Consider the following 18,497-nt stretch of genomic DNA (forward strand, 5'->3'; position numbering starts at 1 on the left):
TCATAACAGTAACCTCTGTCTGGCGCGCGAGCGCTAATCGATGGCTCGTGAAAGCGAAACGGGAGTAAGGATAAAGCCGGCAGCGGTCTCGTTAAATCGCGTGCTCGACGCACCGGTCCCGCCGTTAAATCGAAAAACACCCGCAAGAAACGACGCCTTCTTCTCCCCGGCGCAATCTCTCTTAGCGTCGGGCTGATCGGAGGAACCACGGTTACGACCGCGGTTTGTTGCCCGGAAAGGCTTCCACTTGTTCCGCGGCGAGACCCGTACGACGCCCCCGCGAATTTCACGTTAAACGCGGGATTTCGCACCGGAAGCGTCCATCGAACGCGGTTACACCCTCACCGGTCGCGAGCGGTTGCGCCTGTGCGCGCGAGGAACTCGCCATCGGATACCTGTAATCTTCTTACGCCCTCTTGTTCCCTGCCTTTGGAATACCTGCAGCCATTATGCGAAATAGCTCTTGGAAGCGCAGTGGAAAAGTCGGAAATTAATCGGCCTCGAACTTGCGATCCCCCCACCCTCGCCTCGGAGGGAAGCCCTCGGTTCGAGTGTTCTCTGTGAACTTCGAGCAACACCATCCCCTCGCCGCCATCGTTATTATTGTTAATCGGCCGGGCGAAGATGTCGGAGTAATTTCTGACTGCAGTTCCTGAACTTCGCCGCCCTTTGAACGGGGACTTCTTTCGTCCTCGGACGAGGACCCGGAAATACTTCGCGCGGCTTTTCTCTGCAGTGGCCCGAATTCTACGCATTCCGAAAATTCGATATCAACGGAGGATCGGTCGATTCCCGATCGTAGTAACACCGCGGCGTGTCCCTACGTGCCAGCGGAGGAGTGTAACGAACGGAGGAAGAAGTTCCCGGGGAAAAGTTCGCCGGATTTTACGGTTAGCGGGCAAGTTGCTGAATTACGGGGAACAAATCGGCCAACTTTTCTCCGGGCGCCGTTTAATTTTCCCGTTAACGATCGTACAGGACCGTTCGCGCGGGGATCCACGCGCCGCGAGCGATAGGGGATGGACGGCTATCTGCGAAAGTAAGTCAACGATCGCGCCCGAGTTTTGGAAAAGTTACAGATAACTGGGGGAGGGAATTACATCCGTCGCTACAACGGCCGCGATGTAACTCGGCCGAGAGGTTACAGCTTTATTCCGTATAATTAAGCGCTCGCCCCGTTGTCAAGCAGTTTAACGTGCGATCGAAGCAAAAGAGAAGCTTAAGAGTCGCGCTCGAGGCGCGCGGCGCGTCGCGCTGATTATGCACGGACGCGGAAGGCAAATTTTCGCGCTTCAAAGGCAACGACGCTCGAGAAGACACAGCCGCTCGCTCCTTCTTCGGAGCGGGGGGGAACGACGCTATCCGAAGAATAAGGGCGATATGAAAGCCGGCGGCGAGGGCCAATTAATTCGATAAGGGCGGACGAGAAGCGGCCGAGTAATAAAGGGTCGCTTTCGTGCGATTAGCCGCGATTAAATATTCCCCTAGATCGATGATCGTCCGCGCACAGCTGATCGCCGTTTCACTGGCGGCGTATACCATAACCAATTACAGGCCGGGTAACCGGAAGCGTTCGCCGGCCGACAGTGCGAGGCCCGCCCCCGAAACGAAAACGATTAGCCGCCTCGAACAAAGGTGCAAACGGCCGGAGTCATCTGCGTCGATGATGCTCGTTAATTGTTTTGCGAGGAGCCGGCGAGCCAGCGAGAAACTGCCACCGGAAGATTATGATTCCCCAGAACACGATCCACGGAAACACCCCGTATAATCGTTGCCGAGGTACATACGATCCGAGGCTCGGCAACGTCGACCGGTACCGATTTCATGGAAGTTAAACTTTAATAGACCGGAAGTATTTCAGGTTGACTTATCGTGAAACGATACCGTGACGTAGATAACAAGCGGGCAGACTCACAGAAGTAGCGCAATGCTTGACGTGTTAATTGTGAATATTACTACGATAACGGTGATAAAAATAATAAAATGGCATTTGCGGCCATGCGCGCAGCGCTGCTCTAAAGGGTTAATTTGGTTAAATGTTTACAAGTTTACAATCCCAGTTCTGGCGTGTCTCGGCGACCGATATATCCAGTCGACACGACACTTCTGCGAATCAGGCGGGTAAGTCGGGGCGCGGGGTTCAGTTGCACGGCGAGATGAGTCGAGTCGAGTTGAATCGAGGGTGCAGTAACGGTTCCGATGAAGCGTTACTCATAATAACACGGCGCAATCGATGACACCGATTTGAATATCGACGAGCGTGCTCGCGAACAAACGATGCGCGAATCCCTCTGCCGACGCGTCATTACGCTGTACCGGGAACGGAGCGCCAGAAGAATCGAGAGACAGAGGGAAACACGGAGGGGTTGGGACACGGGGGGAGAGGGAGCAACGTTTTCGGGTCGGGTTTGACGTCAAGCCGGACGTTGCGTGTACCGTCACGATTACACGGCATCGACGACCGGCGTTGTTTCGATATCGATGAATACGCAGGCTCCTCCGATTTACATCGAGCAGCGCGCCGCTGATAAAACGCGCGCGTTCGCCCCCTTTATCGAACAGAAACGGATCCCGCGGAATCGATTTGACCTATCTCCCCCGATTTCGCTCGTTAGAGTCACGCCGCTCGGGATCCCGAGGGCGAGCGGAACCGCCGGCAGAAAAATAAACGGCTTCTCCCTGGCAATAATCGTCAGGCAACCCCCGACCTTCGACCTTCAACCGACCCGGGGGATAGAACGGAGGTCAGCCGGCGAGGAATTGACCCGGAGGGCGCGAGACAATCAATTACCGAGGGCGAGTCGCCGGTGCGAAGGCACGGAGGAGGATCGGTCGCACGGTTAACACGACGTTGCGCCTCGTCACGAGCCGTCGGTGCACCGCGGGAACTATGAATCAAGCAACCAGCGTGGCCGTTCGCCGCAGCCCTCCTCCTCCTCCTCCTCCGGCGATCCGCCACCCCGTTGCCGGCGGGGAACGGCCGCCGCCATCGCGTCAGTCCGAGGGCAACGTGGCAACGCGCTATTTGTTATTTTGCTCTTTCGGGGACGCGTCCATTAATCAACCTTGCCGCTCTCTTTGCCGGCCGCTCAGCATGTTTCATCCCTAGTAGCGGCCCCGTGACACGCCGCCCGACAGACTTCGCCCTGTTCCCTTCTTTTTTTGCCCGCGCGGCCATCGTCTTTCCTCTCCCCGTCCCCTTCGACGCCGCGATCGATCTAGAACGAATACGCGAGAGACGCCGGGTATCTTCCTATGTCATTATCCCCCGAGAGAACCGCATCTTTCGCGGTAACGACTACCCTTAGGAAATGGGCTCCCCTTTTCTCTCCCTCGGAAAAAGAGCAGCGCCGGGAGCATTGTTTCTTCTACGGCTCGAAATTGTCCATCATCGGAGGGTAGAACGAGGGAAAACCGCTCCGGCGGGCGAGACCGTCGAGAGGCGTGGCGGGAATTTTTCCATTCTCGATCGCTCCACCGGCGCTCTCACCCGGCCGGCGGACTCCAACCCCCGGAACTATTAACGGTTCGCACCCCGGCGATCTCTTTTCCGAGTTTCCGCGACAGTTACGGCGCAATTCCAGCATAAATTCGGGCGCCCGTAGATCTCTCGCCGGGGCGAGGGAGCGGAGGGCGGGGGGGGTCGGGTCTCCCGCGAGTGCCATTTAAATTTGAATTTCGGCGTCAGTTCACCACGGCTAATCGTTAAACGACGTTTCGCTGACGGGGACCGCACGCGGCCTCGAGCAACATGGGAATACCGTGAATATCCGCCTTTCGGACCTCTCTCCGCCCCGTTCCACGCGTTCTTTTTCCCTCTCGCGCGTTTCCTACGGCCTCCGGTCCACTTGCCCGTCCCTTTCCGCCGTCGCCGGTCCTCTCCCTCCGCCCCGATTTTTCTCCGTCGACCGACTGCCTCTCGCCGGCCGTCCCTTTCCCGTCGCTCGGCGGACGCGCTGATGCGCGCACACGCGGCCGGCAACGAATGGAACGAACGCGCAGGATTCAGACGCGAAATCCTCTTCCGCCGAGCGAATTTCAGGCATCGCCGCTACTGCTCCGCCGTTTCCGACGCGCAAAAGCACTTTGGATCATGGGGTCGAATTAATATGCCCGCGACTTAATCCCACGACCGCCGGCCAGCGCGTCGCGGTTCCATTTTTTTAATAGCCTCCGCTCGGTGTATCGTTAGCGCGGGGAACAACCGACGCCCGCGAACCGAAAAATTGCGTATAATGTCGGACCGACCGGTCCCCGGCATCGACGGGTCGACCCCGGCCGTATCTTGGATATCCGCGAATCGAATCCGCAGCCGGAAATGGCAATTAAAGTCCTCGCATGCCGGGCAGCTGTCGATTCGGCGTTGCCCGTTCGTACGTTGACTTATTCCACTGTGGCTCTCGCTTGATCTTAATCCCACCGGTGAATCGGGGACTTCTTAACCGAACGTTGAATTTATCCGCTCGTGCTCGTTCGGCCGGTTTCATATCGCACGGAAATAATTGGCACGAGCGCACGCGATGAAACGAGGAGAATGCGATCGGATAATAACAGAGCACGGTAACAACGATACTCTTCACAAACGTGCAAAGCGAATCGCTCCGTTCAGACACGACGAAAAGAACAGCGAACGTTTTGCATCCACTTCCCGAGCGTTTGTATCGATAACCAGCAACGACGTGGCTCCATGCGTCGACTCGCGCCACTTGCACGGAATACCTCGCAGCCGACCGCGAACGGGAGCCAAAGGCGCGCCGTTGTTAAATACCCATTACCAGCCGCAATAAAACAAAAAGGGAGGGAAAAATTAGCAACTCGAGAACCGTTCCGCCGTTTCCTTTGGTCGTGACTTCTCGCCGGTCTATAAACGCCCGGCCGATTTGCCTTTTAAAGTCGCGCCGCATCGATCCGCTGGCCGGAAGACCGCCGAACGGAAATGGTGAGGTCGCGTGCCACGGTTCGCGTAACGTTAACCGTCAAATCTCGACGTCCCGTCCGCCAGATACAAGGCGACGCGTCCCGCCGCGGGACGAGAGCAGACGTGGCAAGGCGAATCCGTAGCGGAGCGACGCTATTCAGGATCACCGCGGCAAACACGAAGCCCGGCGCCACGGCAGGGTCTCGGGTAACGCCGCCCAGCGCCGACGACGACGACGACGACGACGACGACGACGACGACATTGATGGAAACGTATTAAATGCCCGAGGCGTTTCTCGCTGCGAGTCGTCGTGGAACGTCCCGGATAATTCGAGCGTCGCGTTTCGGGTTCCAGTCCCGAGGGAACGGTGTAATTACGGGCAGCACGCTAGTCAAAACGTTCGCTCCGACGTGCGAGCGGGCGGGCGGGCGAGCCGGCGTTCTCGTGAAAAATTGCGAGACGCCGCAAAAGGAACGCGAAGACATCGGGCGCCCGTTGTTCCGGCAATTTCGGGCAGCGCGGGCAGACCAGAAATTGGAAACGCACGGTCACGAACCTCGTAATCGACTTCGGCCGAGATTCCATGCCCCGGAAACCTTTTACGCTCGTCGGATAATTAAAACGCTTTCAAGCGTTCAGTTCCATTCCCATTCGCATTCGCCGCGAGCTACCGGCGGCGGGCCGGCGACCTGGCCGAGCAGATTGATCGAGACCGATCTCCCCGTCTCGGTCCCGTTCTTTCCATCTCGACGCGGTAACCGATCTCCGCGTTTCCACCGGGCACGGCCGGCTTAATGTACGCGCATCCGTGGAATGGTTATTGTTTCCGGAGAAGGGATCGGCCAGGGGAAAAAGGCAAATACTTGTCGAGCGGCGCGAGCGGAGTGCGCCACTCGGCTCGAGTGAACGGGAATGTTTACCCGGGTCTAGTATTTCACAAAACACGCGTGCCTTTCGGCTTCTGTTTCAGAGAGCTGGAGGATAGCGGACGGTAACCCCGGCAAGCGCCGGCGGTTAACGTCGCGCGGCCTTCTGCTCCTCCTCCGCCGCGGCGGAACGCGTTCCGTTCAAGTTTCTACGGAAATAGCCTTTAGGCCAGGACTACACGACCGGTTTACGCGGCGCGTTTTCTTCGCGTTCAAGTAAGAACCGTGTAACTAGCGTTGCGCTGATTCAAATGCATCGCTACTTCCAATAAGATTATCATTCTTGATCATCGCGTCAGAAAACCTTATTTTCCACGTTTCCCTGAAAAAACGGCCAGCTCGATACCAGCTGAATTACCGGTGCCGTCACTCCGCATATTATTCGAATTGTCTCGCAGCTGCATTACATAATTAAAACGATTCAATCAATTTAACTGCCAATTACTCCAATCGTGAGTTTAATTGAACCGCATCGCAATTTATTTTCAATACATTTAATATACAGTGTAATTGAAACGCAACGCGATAGAATTACTTTGTAGCTGCGACTCGCGAAACAATTCGCTCGCAACCCGATGCGAATCGTTACGGAAGCGATCGAGAGCGTGTCGCGGCGCGTTCTCGCAGTGGAACGCGTAAACGTAGCGCGTAAAACGTTCCCGTGTTTCAAGACCTCGAACGAGATCGACGAAACGCGATCTCGGTCGTAACGTAATCGGTCCGTAACGTCCGCGGGGGCGAAGGCGTCCGATTTCTCGCGAGGAGACACGGCAGCGAGCTTCGCAAAGGGGAGCGTCGCGTTTCAGGTATTCTTCAATTTACCTCCGGCGCTTCGCGAGAACGCCCGAGGGGTCAGGGAAAGGGTCCGGAGCACTTTCCTTGGCCGTTTGTCCATTTCCGCGCCGTCGTCCCGTTGTAACGCGAGCCCGTGAAAAATAGATTCGTTAGTGTAGCGTCGCTGAACGACGGGTATCCGTACCCTCATGGAGTCGTTTCCTTTGACGGGCAGCGCGGCGGCAGGACTCGCGGAAACTTTATTAAAACTCCGCCGGGATTTCGCCCGGAAGTTTCCCCGAAACTTCGGAACACGTACTTTGGTACGCGGGGTGAGGGGGGAGGGGAGGAGAAAGTTCGAAAGTGGCCGCTTTAAAAATTCTCTTTCGCCGGAGTAGGTTCGGACGCCGTGAAATTCATTGCGCCCCGGCGTTTCCCGCGAAAGAAGCCACACCGTTGCCTACCAACTTTCCTCGTAATCGCGTCCCGCCGCGCGGCCGTTATGCCGCCACGCTCTTTCAGCGGCCGTGACGAATAGTTTAGTGTCCACGATGATTCTTTTCGCGCGACAAAATACCGGAAGTTGCCTCGATAATATTCACCGACAACGGTAATGTTCTCGCGAGGACGAACGCGAGCTGGGAAACGACGGAGAGAAGTCGAAACGCTCGACGCTGGATTTACTTAACGTGAATTCGATATCGAATGCGTTGAACTTTAATTCGTGAGAATTTGAGTCGACGCTGATTGGTGCAACTATGCGAATACACATAATTCTGTTCTTGAAACTCGGTAAACTCGAACAGTAGAATATTAGAATTCTCGCGATGAACGCTAGATTTACGGACATTTATTCTACACTTTGATCTATCGCGCCTAGAAGACCACATGTTTATTCCTGTAGATCTTCGAAACCAAACATGCGGTCTTCTAGGAGCGATAGAACAAAGTGTAGAATAAATGTCGTACTATTTACTTTCGTTACTAAGCTCGTGTAATATTTTACTATCGACAATTTGTAAGAAGTACAACAAAGTTTTCCATTCTACTTCAGGTGGAAATTTCATTTGAAGATAATACATAGATAATAGCACAATAGTTGTTTGCTTTGATTCGTGGATAATGAACAACATTGACTCTTGTTTAGAAATTTTCATCACGAGTCTCACTCGTCATTGTACGGCAAGGGGTTAATCGCGAGAATTCCAATATTCTAATACTGTCAAGTTCCACGTAAGAGTGGTTATTTACAGAATTTCGTCTGATTTCAGTGAGGGAAGTAACGTTGTCCGAGCTCAGGGACTCGATAGCCAGGTTACGGGAAAGAGTGAAGCTGGTGTGTCGAACGAAGGGATCCCCGCCCCCGAGGGTGCACTGGCTGAAGGACGGCATACCGCTGCACCCGCGAAGAGGCCTCAAGATTCAGCACAAGCGGTGAGTAACGGTTTCCACGATATCCTCTGTAAATATCTCCAGCGATTACCGTTTACGACGACAAAAGTACACGGCAACGGTGGCAATAAAACGTTCGACGGAGCAGGACGTGAAAAGAAAAACACCGGTAATGCGCCTCGCGTGCGGCCGCGTCACGGGAAACGTTCGAACGACGGGTTATCGCGAGCGTTCGTGGCTATTAATTTACCTGGAAACACAGTCCCGCGTTAGAACACATCGAATCCGGCGTTAACGATCCCCCGACGGTGGTCGGTCTCTTCAATCCTCGAGTTTCTCGCGAAACACGAGACCGGCGTGTCTCGCAGCGGGAAAACGACGCCGAGGAATCGGATTGATTGGTCGGTTCGGCGTTGCCAAGACGCGAAGAGACACCCTTCGCCTCCCCGCTGCCCGTACGCTCCGCGATACACGCATTAATACCTACTTAACGAAGTTGCCTCGTGTTTGGCAACGATACCGTTGAACGACTCGCGAACTTTCGCCGCTTCCTTCGGCCCTCTCCTCCCAATTTGCTCTGCTCGCTCGGCGGGGGCTCCGATATCGTTGCCAAGAATAATACTCGCGTAACATCGATTTCTGGCGCGGTGTCGCGTGCCGGCGAGCGATCGATCGCGCGACGATGCAATCGCGGCGATTACCCCGGATCCCGGTATCGATACCGGCGAACACGCGGCGGCTGTAACCGACGCGAATCGAGCAGCAAACGTGTCGTCGGCCTCGTAACTCGCGCCTCCGTGTGTTCCCTCCGTGTACCAGCTGCGCGTTACGGGGAGGAGCGTTCGGATCCGGCGTGTTTCCGTCTCGCGGCGATTCGCGAAATCGTAACGAACCGTCGTCGGGAGGAGAGAGTTGGCTCGCGGAACGCCGGCCGCGTTAAAGCGATTGGCAGTTTGTAAATCTCTCGCGCGACGGCATGGTTCCGGAGCCGAACAGCACGGCCCTGCTACCCGTAATAATTTCAGACGGCCTTTCGGCCGGATTTACTATCCACGGAGGAACGATTATAGCGAAAGAGCCGGCCGGCTGGCCGGTCGGCCCTCTCCGCTGATGACTCAACTGTTGGCAAGACTCTCGTTTCGCTGCCGCTACTCTTTAAAGATGATGTATTCGTGTGGCGGCCGGCCGCGTGTGCGTGGCCGCTTCCCGCTCGCACGAGCCACGAGCTCCGCGAGGATCGTAACGGAAACCGTTGACCCTTTTCTCCTCTTCGACGAAGCGTTCGCGCCTCCGACGTATTTTCATTTCATTCTCGTCCCGTTTTGTTTCGTTTCGTTTCATTTATTTACCTTCGAAAAAGAAACGGGAGGAGAAACGTGTGAAACGAGGGGAAAGTCGTAAAGAGCGCATGCAAAGTAGGGACTTAAGCGGGACAGAAAGGAAACGTTGATGCGGAACAAGTCCGGCCGCAACGGTACGCGCAACGGACGCCGCGATCCGAGCCGAGGCTTTTGTAATTTCCGCGAGCAAGTCTCGCTCGTGTCTTGCCCGTTTTTCATCGCGATCCTTTGTCTCCGCGCTGAAGGGGGCGCGAGCAACGCGCGCCGTTCCGCGATTGAATCCGCGCGAAACTTTTAATGGCCGTTTCTAATGGCACCGCGGCCCGCCGATGCCGATGCGTAAGTAGCGCTCGGCGCGTCCGCGGCTGTTTTTACAGAATTTTTAACGAACGCCGTCGAGTAATTAGAGAGCGAAGAATGGATTTTTCATATTCCTCGGTGGAACAGGGCTCGAAGCGGCCGCGCGACACCGAATTGATTACAGGCCGCCGCGTGTAAGCTTGATTATTCGGCGCAAACGTCCGTAATTAATTAATTGACACCGCGCGGAGGAGAAAAATCCGTTCCCCCCGCCGCGCGCTCCGTCGTCCCAGCGAGAAGCCGTTGAATATCGAGCGCCGTCGCCGGCTCCGAGGGTTGCCGTTTCTTCCATCGAGAATTTATCAACGGAACATTCGACTCGATAACGTCCGTCGACGTTTCCACGCCCGCCGCAAATTAATCGACTCGTCGCGGAACTTGGAATTGCCGCGATCGCGGGAGTTCCGCCGTGAAACTCTCGGGCGCCGCGGCGAAAAAGAAGAAACCGGAGACGGCGAGGAACAAGATGGAAATTAATAGCGTCGTTCGATCACCGACTTGCCGGTCGCCGACAGGTTCTCGGAGAGCCTCGAACAGCTGTAAAACACCGAAAGAAGAATCCCGGGGAGCGTCGTTTCACGAGCGTCGCGTGTTCCCTCGTAATTTTCAATTACTGTTCGCGGGATGGCTGCGCGACCGCCCCTCGTAAAACGCGACGTGTCCGGGCCGGCACTCTTCGATCTCTCGCGAGACTGAAAACCTTCCGGCCTTTCCGCGGAATTAATCTTCCGTCGCTTTTCCAGCTCCCGATGATTCCAGCGTCGCGCAATCGGTCACCGTTTCGGTCGATTCGCTGCTCGTTCGTGTCGAATTTCGATTCGGGTCGACTCGGCCTTCGCTCGGATCGCATTTAGATTCCCGTCGGTGCTCCGTCCCCGTTTCTGCGAGGCGCAACGGAACTTCCAGGGGCCAGGGAACTCGCGCGACCCTAAAAATCGAGAAACATTCGAGCGGCACGCTCGTTTCCCCGTTGCGGGCCGAACGAGGCCGATTTACAGGCGTGTAAAGCCGGCCGGATCCTGTACCGTTGATAAATAATGAAATCGAATCGACGCCTATAAATGAATTTACAGTCGGGGGGACACGACTTCGCGACAGTTTCGCCGGAGACGGTTCGATAATTCGAGACGAGTCGTAAAACCGACGGCTGCCGACCACCCTCGCGGTCTAATCTCGTTTAAGGACCGTCTTTACGGCCGACATATCAAGAAGGAGCAGAGACTGTTTCAGTCGTCGTTCCAGTCTGGCCAGCGTCGTAATCGAGTTTCCGCGACGCGACGATCCTCGGTCCTCCACGATGATTTTCCGCGCGCATCACCGGCTTCGACGTATTTGCCCGGAGTATTCCACGTTCTCGCGGTTCCGGTTTATCTTTTACATCGCGTGGATTAGAGTACACGAGAGATGTATCTGTTAATTTGTAATATTGGATGGGCGAGCGCAAAGGATTTCCAACGTACGCGCCGCAAAAGAGTCCTCAATCACGTAGTAGCGGCGAAATCGATAGAAATCCGAGGCAGATCCGCTTATCGCTCAAGGAGAAATTGAAGAGCGCGGATCTTACCGGCGAACGCACGCCCTTTCCTTGTAACGCTCTCGTTAGTTCGCACGCGAGCGGAGCTTTTGATCCTTTTACAGAAACGCCCGTACACGCGGCACGTGTCGCCGATTAACTCGTTCGCAGCGATTGCGTGCGGCCTGCGCCTGAAACGTCGGACAGCGTGGGGTGCTATATTCGTTCGAACGAATTCATCGCGAGCCCGATCCCCCGCGAGCAGGCGCGTCGATTCGAAACGCGACGATCGGCGAGTCGAGCGTTTTCGTTCGATTGAACGTACGGTTCCCCGTTCGATCGTACGCGGGAATAGTCGGCGAAGCTTCGACGCGCGTACGTCACGCGTCACGGGCGCGTTAAGCGCGTTGACAACGTCGGGAACAGGGCACCGCCGGTGTCCCGGGGAAATTAATATTAACAATTAATCGAGGCGATGCGACGGCGCACGGTTGTCCACGTCGAAGACGGATCGCTTGTCCCACGGTTGAAGTTTGATCAATGCCGGCGGTTGCGGTCGGCAATTATTCCGAAATTATCACGTTCGTGCGTCGCCGTTACGTACAACCGTGTTCCCGGGCGTTTATTATCCGGCGGCAGTAGTTATCTCGCTAATTTGTCATCCGTAAGTGCCGGAGGGGCGAGCGGCGGGCTGACAAAAGTGCACCGCCGCGCAAGGGCCCTTATCGAGGGCGCTTCCGCGGCGTTCTTTGCGCTCCCCCCGCCCGTAAATTAACGGGTAAATGTTATAATTCCGAGGAGCCTCACGCTCGGTGAATCGCGACCCGGAAAGACGCACGCCCGCCACCCAATGAATTTTAATTCCCCCGATCTCCCGTTCCGCCGCGATCCGTCACGCGACCTGCCCTCCCTTTCGTCGCGATTAATAAATAATGGATGCCGACGGGAAGCCGACGGAAGATATCATCCGTTATTTCTCTACAATTATATTCCTCTGAATTCTCGTCGGGCGCTTCGTTTAGGTTCGATTGATCGGCGAGAACGCTTCGCAGGATCTCGCGAGGACGAGTAACGAGAGGAGAGAAGGAGAATCGGAGTCTCTCGAGCACGATCGGGGAGCACTTAAAAGTTCGTCTCGTCGAGGCAAATGAAAAATCGTCCCGGTGACCGGTCGTACGTTCGATCGGCCTCTCCCGTCGACTTCTCCTAACCCCCTCGAAGTCACGGCGACGTTCCTCTCCTCGGAGTCTCGTTCCCCGGCGAACTTGTTTGTTACTTAATTTGATTGACGCGGAATTTCAAGTCACGCCGGGCTTTCAAGTCGATTGGTCTCCCGGGGAAAATTAATGTCGCGAGGCAGCGCCGCCCGGACTCTCCTTTCACGGGAGCCGCGCGCGTGTCGCCCCTCGCCCCCGCCGGCGACCCGGTTCTCGCCATCTGGTTGCGCAACAGTTTCCTATCAGCGTCGCCGGTGAAATTTCTTGCCCTCGCCAGCGCGGCGGTCGGAACAGAGAGAAAGATTCCATTACACCCTGCATCAAAGCCGTTCGCCGGCCGGTCAAAGGGAACCCCTGAATGCCCTCGGCTACACGCCTCGCCAAAGGTCTCGATACGCGCTCCTATTGGCGCGAGCCGCGGGTCGCGATCACGATACCCTACGGCCTTTAAAATTTCCTCGCGGACCGCCTACCTCTGGGCAGCTTTCCCTAAAGTTTGCAGTGGAGATCCTCGACGCTAGGTTCACGGACGCTTACCGCAGCTTGTTCTGTTGTTCTTGATCTTGAAAATCGGAGATCGACAGATGGACGATTAAGATACTCGTTTAATCGCGTCAACCGAAAGTATGTGACTAACGGAAGATGTAATTACGTCGGATCTAAGCGAGCTTTGCTGCGATTATTGTTAGTAATATCTTATAGGCGACAACAGTACGTTAACCAGTTAATGTGGAATTTAGTTGGAAAAATCGTTCTGCGCGCAATAAAATAAAAAAGTGGAGGAATGCACGTAGAGTATATTTGAATGGGAGATCAAATCGAAACAAAGAAGAATTGCATGTTTATGTGAAAAAGTAAAGAATTCATCGCTGAAAAAATTAGTATCATGCCAAGCTTTATGACGTATACTCGTCAAACACAGTTAACTGGTTAAAACTAAATGTTTCAAGCGCCATTGGGCGCCAACAGTAGCCGAGGAGTTAATCATTACGCAAATAACCTTTATAAAACTCGCGTCCCGTGAATCCAGTGTCAATTGCATTTGCGGAATCGGTCAGATAACAGTTTAATGCAGCTCGTAAAGCCGTTTTTACTTTCACCGCGGTGCCTGAGAGAATCCACTAGAAAATAACCGGCGAAATGTCTTCCTGGGAACGGGACACGAGCGTAGATCGCGGTCGCGAGTAAATCGTCGCGCGGCGGATTTCTCGTTTCGTTCGAGGGACCGCGCAGTGGCTGCTCGCGTTCCCCCAGTCACAAATCTCCCGGTCGGCCATTCAACGTGCTCCTTACCTCCGAAACGGAACCACCCCGGAAGATCTTAACCCGACGTCGGCCGGCGTTTGCTGCTCGTTAGAGGGTGGAACGCTCGCTGTGTCGGCGGGGCGAGCGTACGTGCCTGCGGAGCACGGAAAGATTGCCGGCAATAAAATGTTAATAGGTTAACGAGCAGGTACCGGATCCTCGCCGGAGACTCGGCAAACAGAACGCGTTATTGCCCGGGGAGCCAATTCTCTCTCTCCGGCCGCCTTTCCCCTGCCGCGCGGTCGCTGACTCACCTTTGGCTTCGGAGCTGCCTCCCTCCCTCGCGGAGCTTAATGAAAATTAATAAATCAGCGGAAGCCGCGGCCTCGACTAACCTTCCAACCTCCTCGGGACGCGAGACCCTTTTTCCGCGCGGTGATTGAATCCAAAATTAGAAGGCTTGCTACTCTCACTCTCTCTCTCTCTCTCTCTCTCTCTCTCTCTCTCTCTCTCTCTCTCTTGCTCTCTCTCCTCTGCGCCGGCTTTCGGCGTGACGCCGCCAACTGCGGCGGCGGCAATTTGCGTCGCGTTGCGACAGCGATTTCGCGCGTTACGCGAGCCCCGAATCGTCAACCGCACGATATCTAATGTCGTTTGGCCGGGGGCCGGAGAGGCTCGTTAGCGGACAACGAAGATCAAAGCGGCGCCGATTACACGGGTCGAGCCGGCTGCAGCGGGTCCGGTTTTTCCGCGGGACGCGCCACCCCAGCTCATATTTATCCGGTAACAAAGTCCTCAAACACCGTTCGCACTTCGCGCGCCGGCGGGGACACAAAGCTCCGCGGCGAGTAACGCGCAGCGATTGTTTCGCGTTCGAACTCGGCCGGATTCATTTACATCCGAATGAATAATGGGCCGGACGAGAAGCGTCGCGCGACGCTCCGCGGACCTAGGCGGTAATTCGTTTCGCGGCCTATCGATTATTCCTTTGTTGACGCGCCGCCGAAACCTCCTACGGAGCGAGTGCCTTGGGCCCGAACGCCTGTCGACGCCACCTCTGATCCGTTCGAATTGTCGCGAGCCGGTTCTTTGTCGGGGCGTTTCCCTCGACCTGAAAATCGCGGAACGTTTGCCAGAGATCCGCGTATTTTTCGATATAAAACGCGCCTCTGTTCCCCTTTGCGAGCTCCTTTCAGCTAGACCGCGACTTCACCCGATACCCGTGTTCGAAACAAACACGGGCCGGCGTTCTCCCTCGCGAGGCTCGGGGCCATCAATATTTATGCGCAAACACACGGGACATCGGTGCACAAACGCTTCTCGATCCGATAAACAAGAAAATGGAAATTTGCTCGCGGCTCGGCGGATCGCTCTATCTCCACCCTCCCGCCCGCCCCTCCCACGGTCGGTCCTCGTATAATACGACCGCGGCGTAGGCCGCCGGTGAACTGCGAAGGAAATATTTAAAACGATACTCCCACGGCTTTTATTTGCCGCGCGGGGAACCGGATACTTCTCTGTTTACGAATACCGTGGGATCCAGGGAACGCCGAGATATTCGACTGTGAAAGGAGATTCCGTCCGCGTCTGATCTGACGCGAACCTGTTCTACTCGTTGATCCTGCCGGAGCTCGCCGTGCAGGCTCTCGGGGTACATCAGCGTAGACGCTGTACAAGTTGATTGGTATCTGTCCAATTAAATCGGCGCCGATACATGATCTCTCCGCTTTCGGAATGACTACTTAAGACTGCTTCAAAAACAGCCTGATCTCGCGAATGTTAACCCTTTGCACTCGGAGGCTTTTCACTAGAAACATTCGACACGTTCCTATGAGACGTAGGTGACATTATTTGAAACGAACTTAATGAGAAATTTTTATTTTATAGAAATATTTCGCATATCGATGCATTGTACGAAACTTAATGTGATTTATAACACTTTGTAATTTTGTTGCATCGAATCGAATGGTGACTGAAAGTCACCTCTCGAGAGCAAAGGGTTCACTTACAGCACGTGACCACCTGCGTAATCGTACAAGCCTCGAAATGTGCCTCTTTCCATGGACGCACGTGGACATTCGATTTGTTTTAATTAGACGTTTACTAAAAAAATCTGTAGAGTGATTAATAGACTTTACCGGCACGCGTTCGAACGATCTAGATCTTAAGAGAGTGTACACGAAACGAACGACCCGCTCTCGAGCACACAAATTCGAGGCGGTGACTTGTCGCTAATCTTTTTATTAAAGCGCAGAGTAAACGTTAAAGGCTTGTTAAGAGGCGTCGCGAGGGTGATTAATTTCCCTCGCGAGGCGAGTGCAAAGATTAGCTGCCGCTTGCTCGCGCGACCGAGTTTCCACGGGCCGCATCGCCTGGCAGGCCGGTAAACAAGGCGGCAGAGTCAACAGGATTTTTAACGGGCAATTTAGAGTTCGCTCGGGGACCATTATTCCGCGACGCTGGTAGGAGAGGATCTTTACGCGCGTCGCGCTTCGTTACAAACACTTTTCAACGGCAGGATCCGCGAGGAAGCGAGGGTAATCGTAAAGTTTATCCCCGGCCGCTGGCGTCGAACAGCTTCGCGGTTCGCATCGACTCGGGCCGCGCATCTCGAAAGCTCCACAGCCAGATAAAAAGAGCGGAGGCTCGCCGGGAATTTGCATACGCCCGCTATCTCGCATTTTTCCCGATAAATATACTTCCCGGCCGCGGAGTTTAGCCGGGATCAGCAGCGCGGCCGGTTCGAATGCAGATTTACGCAAAATAGGATTCGGCTTTGGTTGCCGCGCCCGCGCGACAGCTAGCTCCGCGTATTTTCTATGAAAATCGAGCAAGTTTCGGCGGTATCGTCGCTCCGGGAATATCGCTAAACAATCGGACGTCGACGCGAATTCTCGAAGAATATTCGCGTTTCCGTCGCGCGATCGAGTCTCCGATCGTGTTCCCGCTCGACGAACTCGCCGACAATTGGATCCCCGATCGCGAGATTCTCGAGCGAGGATACCGTTCAGTCGTAAACGAGAAGCGCGCGTCTCCGTTCGCTTTTCTGCCGAGCGCACGCGAGAGAATCGCCGCCGGTAGCCCGATGCGCGTCGCTCGGCCGGGTACAAAAGGTTCGGCCTTCCGAGCCGGTCTTTCAGCGGGTATCTCAGCTTCACGGTGCACGGCTCTCAGGAACGGGAGCACGCGAATACCGGGGCACCGTATATAATTTACCCGTCGCCGGACGTAGGTACGGACAGGCTTGCCGAGGGATGGACAGAGTTATTCGGCCGTGGCCGGGCCGGGCGCCGCTTATTCTTCGGATCCTCGGACTGCCACCGGGATTTTCATTGTAATACTGCGACGCCGAGGAACCAGCTTTTCGAAACGTTGACCGTTCTCACGGGTGACGGACACGCCGGGTTTTTTGTCGGGGCTCGCATAATCGACAACCCTCTATTCCCCCGATCCCCGAAATTCCGTACGAAATCCCGCTTTATCCGTGCAATTTTTATTCGCCCGTTCGCCCGCTCGCGTCTCGGCCGGTCGCGGAACTAATATTAACAGAATATTTCCACGGCGACACGCGCGTACGTCAAAATGCGAGCCGGCGAGCGGGCGCCGGCCGGAAACAATGGAGAGAAATTTCATTGGGATGTCGCGCAGCGCGCGAATTCCATAGGAAGCACCGCGCGCTGTCCGCTTCGAAACGAGCGATCTACTTTATTCCCTGTCGCCGAGTACTCATTTTTCGATACAGTGCGGGCAACCAGATGTTTACCCGGTTTCCCTCGTGAAATCGCATCCAATCGCGGAAAACAGCCCGGAAGATTCGCGGCCAATCGAGCGGTCGGGCTGGTTTTCATTCGCCGCACCGGGCGTCGTTGATTATTTGTTCGACACTTCAATCGGCGGGACGCGCGTCACTCGCGCGTTCCAAGAGGAGAGACTCTCGCAACGCGTGAAAATATTTTCCGGGTAACCTGGCTTCCCTTGAAGCGGGACACGTTCGAGACGCGACGGGGAGGCTGGCTGCCGTCTTCCAGTTTGCACGCGTCTCGCAATTATTATCGTCGAGCTCCTTTATTAATATTCATGGTTACCGTTATTAATACCAACGGTAGCGATAATGATAACGACAACCCTCGAGATATTACCGTCCTCGTTTTACTCGCCTCACCCTGCCGAGACTCGCGTCAGCGTTCCGTGAGGCGTCCCCCGCGCCACGCTGACGCAATTTACTTGTTAACCGACGGAAACTAGTCGACTCATTACGATATTTCATGTACGTCGATTAGTTAGTTTTCGCCGGTTCGACGCTAACGCTCGACGGAGAGCGACGAGTACCTTTTGTCTCGGCGTTAAAGTCGCAATTGTGTTCGGCGGAACGTCGGAAAAATGAAACCCGAATGCGTCCGACGAGCGAGAACAAAGCGCAAAGGAAGCCGTCAACGATGCAAAGACAAAATAAAGAGGACCGCCTAATCGCGAGCGCTTTCGTCGCTCGAAAAATCAACGCTCCGCGAATTTGAACGCGGCAAATCCTCTCTCTCTCTCTCTCTTTCCCTCCGTCGAGATCGTTTGACGCAGCTCGTTACCGGAGTGCCTCTGATTCAACGACGAACTCTCGTCGGTGTTTTATCCGTTAAGGGAAGCCCGTCATCAACTGCCTGTCGCGCGCGAGAGAAATTCCCGCGAAGCTCGTCGCCTTCGCCGACACACAAAGGAGATAAAGTGCGTATTGTGGCAATTTCGCGCGGATGCGTCGCGTCTAGGCGCCGCTCCGGAACCGGTCCCCCACTCCGCACGGGCCGCGCGCGTCTTTCACA

General features: G+C 55.2%; 1 protein-coding gene across 3 annotated transcripts in view; it reads left to right on the top strand.

Annotated features, from left to right (window-relative positions):
* Positions 1-18,497, top strand: part of vn (membrane-bound neuregulin protein vein) — a 211,194-nt gene that overhangs the window by 111,947 nt on the left and 80,750 nt on the right. For all 3 annotated transcript variants that reach the window (XM_076372471.1, XM_076372472.1, XM_076372470.1), the window contains one exon: positions 7,891-8,053. In XM_076372471.1, the coding sequence (XP_076228586.1) occupies positions 7,891-8,053 (163 nt within the window). The remainder of the gene's footprint in view (positions 1-7,890; positions 8,054-18,497) is intronic.

This window comes from Nomia melanderi, chromosome 12, assembly GCF_051020985.1.
Source record: "Nomia melanderi isolate GNS246 chromosome 12, iyNomMela1, whole genome shotgun sequence".
NCBI lineage: Eukaryota > Metazoa > Arthropoda > Insecta > Hymenoptera > Halictidae > Nomia > Nomia melanderi.